An 11,724-nucleotide genomic window follows, 5' to 3' on the forward strand; every position below is an offset into this window, starting at 1 on the left:
CAAAAGCAGATCGTTAATCTACAGTGTCTGTTGGCTTTCTAAGGTGTAAGAGAATAGAGCATCTCTTCCACAAAGCTGTGTGGCTCTCACTTTGTAGCAGAGAGGGCTTAATAGAAAATTTCTAAGCTTTGTTTAATGAATTTGGGATATGTCCAAGGGTTTTGAATACTGTATATAAGGACAATACATTCACAAGTGCTCAATGGCTAAAAAATATGTGACAGAATTATTTGCCTCAACTTATGAAAAGCCAAAGAGGTAAAATGTGGTCCACTATTTTAAAGTGCCTGAAATCTTTTATTTTGAAGTGAGGTGTTGACAGACAGGTGTTGCATACAAGAACAATAACCATTATCCAATTCATACAATATAATTAACTAACTTGGCCCTGCAGTATAAAATTGCAGTGTTGAGATCAATAAATTTTGACAGTTTGCTACAGCTGGAATCTAGGTCTTCTCATACAGTAATTTATCTAGGCTATCAAATCTCAGCAAAAGTTGAATGCTGCTGGATGTAACCACTTCAACCTTAAATTATTTCTTTTCAGGAAAATTGAGGATTGATTTTTTTTATTTCTTTGTAACTTGGGTCTGTAGTTCTCAGCAGTTATAGGAGTTTTGCAGCTCTCAGCTTTTACAGCTAACAACTCTGATTTTGTATATACATTCTGAACAGCAACAAAAACAAAATGGCCATTGTATACCACATCAAACTATCTATTGCAAACCTTCTCTAAGGTATCCTGCCAGTAATCATAATCAAGTTTCTCTCTGCTTATGTGAAGTTTGAGTCTTTTGAGCCCCAGCAACCTCATTCACAAAAAAACAATTAGATCAGCACAGCACAGCCTGTCTTCTTCTGTCATGCAGGCAGAGATTTCCTATATTGAACCAAACATACAGTATCTAAGTAAAAGATGTTTTCTACAAAACATGCAATCGAGCCTTAAAACCCTTTGGCATTTTGTTCCAATGCACCAAGAGCAACGCTGGAGAAAAAGTCTCTAGACAAGCCTAGGCAATAGGGGGTCTGTGCTACTGCACATGATTTTCAGGACAATTCAAAAATCCCAATTTTATGGAACTGGGAGAAATCTGAAATATATTTGGCATTAAGAACTAATGGCACAGTGAAAATAAGTTTTTACCTTAAGAAAATCATGAACATTGTTGTTATGACAAGTTTTACTGAGGAGACTCCTTTGTTCAGCTTTCTCTTTGTCTTTGAACTCTTCTCTCTTCTTTGCACGACACTCCAGTCGTTTCAAGATCAAGTTTTTACTTTCCTGGATGCATTCTGGAACATAAAGCACCAATGATTAGATACCACAATTCCACAGGGAGAAAATAGCATCTGCTACTGTCACACAACACAAGCTCACAGAAATCTGTTAGTGAGTGAAATAGGCAAGTAATTACCATGCAGGATTTCAAATTTGATTCTTACCCTGATAGTCTTTTTAAATGTGAACTCTCAGGTTGTTGCATGGCACTTAAACCTGTCAGGGTTTTGGATCACTACCATCCTGCACCCTCCCTTTCACTGGTGCTGCTGTTTATGCAAAGGCAGTGTCTTAGTTCAGGAAACAGATTCCCATCTGCAGTACCCCAAACCTTCCCCTCCTGCCTCAGGAAAGTCCAGAAGTGGCCCCATTACTTAATTGCAGATATGCAAATGTTGCTGCGAGGACAGAGGCAGTAACATATGGTGGGGGGGGAAGGTCTAGAGCAGTGCTAGCTCAGATTAGCTTGAACTGGCATTCAGCCATACCAGGCTTCCAAAGCGACTCATCCAGGAACCTGGAGCAAAAGTTGTCAAGGTCCCCCTGATTTTGTGCTAATACTGGGAAATATTTGGAAATGAGCTCTTCCCTACTTCATCCCCACTGTGGCTCTAAGTGAATTATAAATTACAATATCCGGCCCCTGTGCTGCAGAATGGAATCGGTGCTTTCGATGATCTGCCACTACTTCAAGTCTCATTGCCTGTTCACCTAAGAACTTTATTTTCCCCACACACCCTCCTCCAGATCACTACTTCACTCCTGACACAGGCAGCTAAAGGGCAAAAAGCAAAGCTAAATGCAAAATAATAGTCAGCTGTGGCTCCTGTTCTGCAACCACATCAAGCTGCTTTAATTACCAGAAAGTATTTTGTGGAGAAATGAAGGAGTACAGTACTGTAGCACTGAGCATGTTAATTATTCTCCACGCTAATTTATTGTGCTTATCCACAGGCCGCTGATGCTCTGACAAAAGACTTGAAAGTACACTGGAAGTACAGGAAAGCCTGTCATAAAAGTGTCATCTGAACAAATGTAGCAACTGTTATTTTTAAACACTACTTGATTCTTTACTACTTCCTTATTTGTTTCCTAGGAGCAGTGTCTTGTTGGCTTTGTGTTCTGGTTGTGAATTTTAGGTACAGTTTAACTCAAGTATTTAGAAGCTCATAAGCAACGTCAACATAGACTCTCATGTGAAAATGCTGCACTCCAGATTCTTTTTTTTTTTAAGCACATTGCATTTCTATCTAAAACCCGGAGGTTAATAATGACCTTCTGCACAGGCTGTACTAAATATAACTATAAACACCTACTTTGCATAAAATCGAGGCCTTGACAAAGGTATTTTTGCTTTGGAACAAGAGAAACTTGACAAAATGGGGGGAAAAAACCCCACGCAGACCTGTGATAATGCTTAAGGAATGTTAGTGGCTGAACCTATGCAAAACTATGAACCAGGCATGCAAACATCCATTAAATAATCTGCATCACAATATATGTGAATTCAGGAGCATCAGCAGACTGCTCACATGGTTAATTGACATTTTTAAAGTGGAGCAAGTATGCAGCATGGGATTCTGATTGCCTTCTACAATGAAATCACTGGCTCAGAGGATGAGGGGAGAGCAGTGGATATTGTCTACCTTGACTTCAGCAAGGTTTTTGACACAGTTGCTTGTCAGATCCTCATAGAGAAGAGGAGGAAGTATAGGCTGGATGAACAAGATAGTGGAAAGCAGCTTAGCAGGAAATGATCTGGGGGTCCTGGTGAACACCAGGCTGAACATGAGCCAGCAACATGCCTTTGTTGAAAAGAATTGTATCTGGACTGCATTAGAAAAATTATTACCAGCAGGTGGAGCGAAGCAATTCTTCCTCTCTAGTCAGCACTGGTGAGGCCACATCCAGAGTACTATGTCCAGTTCTGAGACCCCCAATATAAGAGACATGGAGATACTGGAGAGAGTCCAGAGAAAGGCCATGAAAATGGAACTGGAATGATGGACTAGAACATCTCTCCCTGTAAGGAAATGCTGACAGAGCTAGGGCTGTTCAGCCGGGACAAGACAAGGCTCAGGGGAATCTTATCAATGTATATAAATACCTGGAGGGAGATTACTGAGATGACAGAGATGGGCTTTTTTTGTGGTGCCCAATGACAGGAACAGAGGCACAAACTGAAGTATGGAAGGTTCCCTCTGAATATCAAGAAACACTTACCTACTGTGAGGGTGACTGAGCACTAGCAGAGGTTGCCCAGGTAGAGATTGTGGAGTCTCCAGCCTTGGAGATACTCCAAAACCATCTGGACATGCTACAGGGCAACAGCCTGTAGGTGACCCTGCTTGAGCATGGGGGTGGACCATATGATCTCCAGAGGTTCCTTCCAACTTCAACCATTCCATTATTCTGTGAATTGCTGACCATGAGATATGGCACCATTTCCCCACATGAAGCCTGAAAGTGACTAGGCAGTGCTGCAGCAAGGATATACTGCAACAAGACCTCATTCATTCTGACTATTCAGTTCACTGAACTCTAACCCTAGTGCCATTTTGCTAGGACCATTTTCTTTAGATACGCCCACAAGTAGCAGAAATAGTCCTGGAAAATGTGTTAGAGTAAAACACTTCTCACTGTTTTGTTTTGGCTGAACACGTACTATAATTTTCCACGAATGCTGATGAGAAGCACTGACCCCTTGATACGGCACCTATCAGAGAAGTCGAGAGTATGTTTCTCAACACGTTGGGTATTAGGTAATGTGCAAAGTGACACAGGAAGAACCTTAAATCAGTGGGTTAGTCAGCTTAAACTTTGTTATAACTATGTACTTTACAGATAGGTAATACAAAGGGGTGTAAAAGGAAGACTTTATTTTAAAAGTATTTTATTCTGGTACAATAAAAGAAGGGTTTATCTGAAGATCATAAGCCTTAAAATTACCTTTTCAAAAGAGTGACAGCGCAACTATGTTTTGAATATCTTCTGGCTCCACATGTTAGCAGATGATCATAAGACTGTATTCTGCACACATACGGCTATTACTGTCCCTAATACAAGCAGTAGCACCAACAATGTCAAGTACATGAACAGTAAATGGAGAAATCTCACCAATACTTGTAATCAATGTGACTCTTCTTCAATCTTCAAATTAATGAAACCAGGTATAGATTATGTGAACTGTAAAGTTCATACTAATGCCTGGAATAAGACCTAAAAGGCTTAAAGCCAAGTTACCATCCTTAAACAACTGCCCTCCACAATAATAGTTTGCTTGGCCAGTTCAAGACCTTTGTAAAACAGAGGGATACAGGGCTGAAGCCATAATTTTTTTCTATTTAATACAATAATGAAAACTCATACCCGTATTTGTTAAGTCATGAGCTCCGGTCTAAGTACGCACCATTACTGAAATGTGCCAGCTCTTCCCAGAAGGCTTTGTGCAGATCCGTTAAAAGTTCTTCCTTTTGTCGGACTGAGAGATTATTCTTTACAGTTAAATGGTCCAGAATATTTGATACAATATTTAATTTACACTTGCACTCCTCTGGAATGTAGGATTTCATTGAATCGATCATTTTTACCATAAGCTCCCAGCTGAATAATCTTTCCTGAATGTCCTAAAACAGACATAAAAAAGCCCTGTTTAGAAACCAAGATTGGGTCTTTGGTTGTGCTTTTCCTTTCATTCATTTATTCATTCCCAGACTATGAGAAAACCAAGGAGGCTTCTCAAGACCATGGGAATACCAATCTTCACGTATTTAAACACTTCTGAAAATCCTGACCAGTGTAGGATAGCCATGGGTTTACTGCACATTCAGTTGCAAGAGCTAATCTAAAACTACCAGGTTTTTTTCATTACGTGTAGCTGTCAAGAAGACATTAAGGCAAGAAGAGAGAACAAGAAGCTTGCAAAACAAACTTAAATACTCAAGGGGGGAAGATGGACCTGAACATATGGGCCTTCATTTTGAACTGAGGATATGCATCTGATTTTCATACAGCTGGAATTCTTTCAAGTATGAGGTAAGCTGGAGTTCAGTAAATATATTAAAAAAATAAGTATAACTGCCTATGGCCTAGCAGTTTTTGTTGCACTATTAGAGAGGAAGCCCAGGATTACAGTAGGAGGCAAGATTTCCTGGGTGAAACTGCAACTGCTTTAGACCATGCAGCAAGGTTAGAAAGAGTGTGACAGGTACTATAGGTAATGGAGACACACAATGAATTTTGCAGTGAGATGCAAACATCACAGTAGTGACTTCAAAAAGGAATAGTTTCTGTATTTGTATCCAAACACCTCATTTGAAGACTGTCCATCTGAAGAAACTTACTGTACTGTGATCAGTTGCAAAGACTATATTCATACCTGGCCAGCTCAGTTTATTTAGCTGCTCTAATGCAAAACTAACAAGCTAATAATTACTGTATCAGTTTATTAGTAAGTCAAATAAAGCTACCTATCCATTTATTCTCCCAATTAGTAAAAAATACAGCGTATCAGATTTGGATTGCACTGCTAATCTATAAATTCCAAGTAATTATTTCAGTGTGTCCTGTGCAAAGCAAATACAGAATGTTAGATTTTATGCAACATAAAGCACAATGCTGATGCATTTATAAACACATTTTTCCCCTCTTAAGACAATATTGCTAAGAGATGTTAGAGTTTTCAATTCTAATTAAAGACACTGGACACATAGAATCACCCTGAAATTTATATTAGGATTTCTTAGTCAAAGTGGAATAAATACTTTGAAAGAAAAAGAATGTTATAATACCCAGGCTAATAATTCTCCTTCATAGTTAGATCTAGTGGTCTTGCTCCTGGCTCACTGGCTGCATTAGTATCACTTTTTTTCCTAACATGACTGTCTAAAAGGTATTTTGAGAATTAGATCTCAAGCAGAGAGAGAGCTCACCCTCCCAAAAGTCTTCATAAACCACAATGGAAGTTGAGCTCTTTGCAACAAAGATGAAAGAATCAACTAAGTAAGCAGTCTACATCATTCCTGAGGCAGGACTGGCAGACTATGTACACTTGCATCATTCTTTGTGCTCAGATTGACTAAATCTTTCTCAACTTTAACTTGTTTTTGTACTTTACCATTGCCTGCAAATCTTGAGTTTCACTTAATAAGCTTTCTACTGCAACCATTTTCTCGGTCAGATCCATCATTATCTTTGTTGCTTTGGCACTTGAGCATTTTGATTGGTCCAAAAAAGCCTGCTGAGCTTTGTCAGTCTGCTTCCAGAAAGCTTCCATCTGTAGAATATGAATAACCCCCCCCTCCCATTTTTCCTCATTAATCATCTACTGTTTCATTACAGTGAGAGGCATATGATTCTACTGAGACACAAGTCACTGAGACTACAGACACCTTTCAACATGAGTTACAGTGAACATTTTGCAAAGCAAAGGAGTCTATTTACTATGATGATACACGTTGCTGGAATGTAACAGGTAAGTCAATCCTGACCTTTTTAAATGCAGTCATTCTGTACAACTCGCTAAGAATTTGTAGTTAGTTCCCCACATACCGCATTTATAAAAGCCTATTATGTTGTTAGTATTAATAGGAAAACTAAAAAAATAACAAACTGTAGTTGGGTTTTTTTTTTTCTGGGAAGTTTATTTAGCTTTAGGAGAAGGCATTCCAGTCAAACAATATTTTTGCTAAAAAAAGGAAAACTGAAAATTGTCAGTGTTTTTCATGAATGTGTTTCATAGTCACATATTACATAAGCACTTGACTGACTGAGCTGGAATTAAGTACTTTATGCAGCATCATCACGGTCTATGTGCCCATTCTGATTATTGTATGGGTAATCTCTAGGCTCTGATCCCACAAACACTTACGAGTGTGAACAACTGTGAATATTCTTTGGTCTTCAGTGGGATTACTAGTACACATAAAGACAAGCAAATGTATCCATCAACAAGATTTATATTAAATACCTGTGAGTTTTGAAAAAAACCTGCAACTATAGCACCTAAGTATGGCAAAAAACCCCTTTATATTACTGAGGGAAGGGTGGATTAATTTAAGGTCCCGATCTATATGAATCTGCATACAGGGAAATAATTTTTGATATAGATGAAAAGTAAATCCTGGCATAAGAGTGACAGACCCACTAAAAGATGACTGCTGCTGGTGAGTAACTGCTTCATGTTGCTCAGTGAGGCTGCCAGTGGGTTTTTTTACGTGACTAACCCTGGAGAACTCTAAACAATCGTTTTTTCACAGAACTAAGTCAAATTGCAAACAAAACTTGACACAGATGTACCACTGTTACCAGGACTTCCACTATAAAGTAAGAGGCACAGACAATCAAGAAAAAGCTGAGAAAACTCCCAGTGAAGCACTTAACCACCGGACATTAAAAAATGTTAACTCCTCTATGAAAAAGGCCAAAGGCTGAGATGATGGGCTGTTTAGTTCCGGGCTGAAGCGCCACAGTCAATCAGTGTAGGCAGCTCACAGAGCCATCAGACCGACTAGTCAGTCTCATTTTCACCATCAGTGAATTTGCGTAAAAAAACAGGACTGAGAAAGACAATTATCTTCCACATTTCTCAGTTTACTGGAAAAAAATATACAGAATATTCTTAACCTCCAGCTTTCTAGCCTGCAAGATATTCAGACACAGTGACACTACTGAAGAGAAAAAAAAATTTACTTTGAGAATCAAGTGACTGCTATCAAACTATATTTTACATCAAAAAACATGTAAATGTGTTCTAATGTGAAAAGCTGCTAAAGAAAAACGTTTTTCTAAAGTAAATGTGCAAATCATACTAAAAGATTGTACCGTCATTATTTTCTCAGTACTCATTTCAGCTGAAGAAGTTTTATAGTTTCTTATCACTCCAGTTATGGAGGAGCAAGGATAAAATTCCTAAAAGTCAGGCTGTATGTAGGCTTGAAATAAATCTTACCATCTGACAAGCAATAAACATTTCTCAGCTCTAAGCCCAGTGTGATAAAACAGTGTTTGTATGAAAAACACTGTCTCCCAAAGAGAGTTGGAAATACCTCGCTGGAGCAATGTAAAAATCTTTTCAGGACTCATAAACATCTAAACTACTAAGTGTGGACTAGTCAAGAGAACAGTTAAAAAAAATAAAAAAAGCATTCCCCATCAAAAGAGTAACATTAAAATAAAATTTTAGAAAAAATGAGAAAGTTACATTATCTATTACGTGCTCAGAATATTCTCTTTCTTTCCTTTCTAAGTCGTCGAGAGTCTGGTACTCTGAATTATGGGCTCCTGACATCTCAGTATTCTGGAGTCGAGAGTCAAGATGTTTCTGTAATTCTTCAAAATCCTGGGAAAAAAAGCAAGTTATATGTTATACAGAAAATCAGACGTAACTTCTAAATTCGGGAGTGAATTTGTATGTCAGTTCTGCCTTACGGATAAGGAAGCTGAACAAAAGCATTTAGAAAGTTCTGTCTCTGGGTAATGTACTTTCTGCAGCAAGCAAAGAAAACTCAAGGTATATGGCAGCTCCAAATTACGCTTCATACAAATACATGTATTTCCACTCACATGTGAGTACAATCAAGACTGCTGCCGGTTTCCACCAGATTCAAGTTTTAGTAAACACTGCTCCATAAGCTTTTATACTAATAATCCTTTTAATCTATCCACAAATATATGGATTTTTAATGCACGTGCCCTGTGGCAGCTCTGAGTGTACATACTGTGTTTAAAAGCACAGTTAAGTATCCAGATGGGACAATCCCAGAGTGTTTCCTGCAGAGTGCTGGCACACACAGATGAACAAACCTGTAATGCTCATAAAGGACAAATTACAGGCTACATGATTATATGGGTTTTTAAAGTTTTTCAATCCTTTGAAACCAGGATGATTTTTTCTGAAAGTTAACGATATCAACAAATACTAGTTTTCTGCCATTACTTAGTAGGTTGATGCTGAAACATGCCTTATTAACAAGCATTTACTTTTAATACCACCCAGTTTCGGGTGTCAATGCATTAACTTGATACCCTCATGCCTTAAGGAAATGTAACTGGATTTTGACAAGCTTCACAAACAATTTCATCAAAATCCTATCAATTTTTCTTACAATGTAGAACTAAAAGAAGAAAATGCTGTCTGCAATAAATCACATAATCCTCCATCTTGCCAATGCAGTATTATTGTAAATGCTTCTGCTTATTGCCAACATCTCTTTTACATGGTATTCCTAAACTGTCCCGTCTCTTATGCGATATCCCAACTCCAAGACCTTTGTCTCCATAATACGGGACACAACTGGAGCACTCCAGCAGTTATTGCATCTAATAAACAAGATTTAGTCTTTGTCTTGCAGAAGCTCAGTTAGGTGCATGAAGACACTGATGCTGTAAGGCTCACTGAGGGTTAGCCTATACTGAGAAACGTGCCTAATCTGTATTTCCTCTGTGTTTATAATTTGAAGTCATTGCCAGAAGTCCATCAGAAAAAGGGATTCGCACACCAAATCTCACATTTCATTTAGTAAATACAATCAGCTTCAATACTACATCTGAAGATTTAAGGCTGAAGAGTGGTTTTAAGGCAAAATGCATTATGGTATTAAATTCACAGATTGTGAGACTGTACAAACAAAATAAAACTCAATAACTAGAGCTGTCTAGCTGATAGACTAATGTTTGTATGTGAAACTCCCTATGTATGTAAGAAAAAAATAATCATTACTGTGAGAAAATTAAATATTGGTCTAGGCTGCTCAGAGAATTTGTGAAGTGTCCTTCAGTGCAAATGTCAAGACTTGGATTTGGCAGGGCACTGGGTAACCTTACTTAAGACCCAGCTTCCTACAGAAGGTTGGACCAGACAATCCCCAGATGTACCTCTCAACTGAGACTTTTCTATGACTCTAATCTGGAAAATGAAAAGTGGAACCAGTAGGTCTCCTACTTTGTTTAGTTTTGTAAAGCTTTTTTCCCTGCTAATAATGTTAAAAATATTACTGTAACTAAACTCGAAAAGCATATTGACTGTCATTGTGTCTTCCAGTTCAGAAGTGGCATATGGATTTCAACACACATATGTGGAAGAAAAAAGGACAATGAGGAAAATACGTATATTTTCCCTTCATGAAAGCCTTGAGCTTCCTTCCGGTACTTTAGGTCCTGCTACTTTATTATCAGTAATGATACGTGGGACCAAAGACTTGATAATTAGAAATTACTAAACCTGAGTGAATAAGGTTCACTGTGTTCTATCCGCGTGAATGGATTCAACTACAAAATACTTTTAACTTTAACAGATTACACACATCACTGTCCTGATCACCTCAAACATTAACAAAGAGGAAATGAATACAAGGTAATGGAGATAATCAACTAACAAAAGAGTTTCTTTGCATTTATTCTGCAACAGATTACAAATGACACGCTGTTTAAAAGGAGCAGGTGAGATAGACTGCTGTGGGAGCTTACACCAGTTGGTGGGATTAACTCTTATTTTTTGTGGTCTTAAATGTTAATCAACAAAAATACTTACATTTTCCTGAATTAAAAGGATCTTCTTGAACAAATCATCAGTAATCTTCTTTTTCTGATAAAAGTCTGTGAAGAATATTTTGAGAACCTGAACACACGTCTATTTAAAACAAAGGAAACAAAACCCAGGGTAAGTGCCTGTTCAACATTATAAGGACATCTTTGTGATAATTTCTGTTGATCTAAATCTATCAGTGAGACCATAACGAATCATAAGCAGAATAATCAAAATATCATTAGCAGCTCTCCAGTACTTCCACTGTGAAAATTTCTTTGGCTTTGGCTTCAGTAAGATACTGGAAGACGGTGTTACATTCTAACAAGCACAAGTGCATAATTTCCTATCTCCTTGTAATGAGACTGACACATTTCAAACTGTCCTTTACTGGAGAAAACGCAGTTCACTTAAAAATATAAAGCCTATTTTTCTAAATTTTAATGAACCTCTAAACTGAAAGATAGAAATACATTTGTTACCATGATTTCAACTGTGGTCAGCCAAATGAAGTATAAATTAAGTATTTATATACAACCCAAAAGTAACCATCTCAAGTTCTAGCTACCTTCTCTTACAAAAAAAACACCTATTTTTTTTAGAAGATTTTTAAAGATGTTGTTAAACACTGGGATGAATTTTGCTTAACCTTGTCTTCTCCTGCCTCAATTAGAGAGTCAGCGTAAATACAATTCACTTCATTACTAATTGCTGCAGCATTTTCCAACGTTAAGATAATAATGTCAAATTTAACAGCCTGTTACTCATGTACCTGAAAGCAGAAGATGAAGTGGTTGCCCATTTTAAACATATAAAAGCATAAATATAATAATATTTACGTATAAACCCAGTTATCAAAAAGAGCATTTCAGCTAGGCAAAATCTGGAAAATATGATATAATTAGAGCTCAGCAGG

At 37.7% G+C, this 11,724-nt stretch overlaps 1 protein-coding gene across 1 annotated transcript in view; it reads right to left on the reverse strand.

Annotated features, from left to right (window-relative positions):
• EVC (Ellis van Creveld syndrome) overlaps positions 1-11,724 on the reverse strand; it is a gene marked incomplete at its 5' end in the record, with an annotated part of 48,630 nt that overhangs the window by 30,850 nt on the left and 6,056 nt on the right. Inside the window, 5 exons of the mRNA XM_010141449.1 lie at positions 1,151-1,299; positions 4,695-4,911; positions 6,402-6,560; positions 8,487-8,624; positions 10,815-10,913. Coding sequence (XP_010139751.1) covers positions 1,151-1,299; positions 4,695-4,911; positions 6,402-6,560; positions 8,487-8,624; positions 10,815-10,913 — 762 coding nt within the window. The remainder of the gene's footprint in view (positions 1-1,150; positions 1,300-4,694; positions 4,912-6,401; positions 6,561-8,486; positions 8,625-10,814; positions 10,914-11,724) is intronic.

Source organism: Buceros rhinoceros, unplaced genomic scaffold (assembly GCF_000710305.1).
Source record: "Buceros rhinoceros silvestris isolate BGI_N320 unplaced genomic scaffold, ASM71030v1 scaffold8358, whole genome shotgun sequence".
NCBI classification, from domain to species: Eukaryota; Metazoa; Chordata; class Aves; order Bucerotiformes; family Bucerotidae; genus Buceros; species Buceros rhinoceros.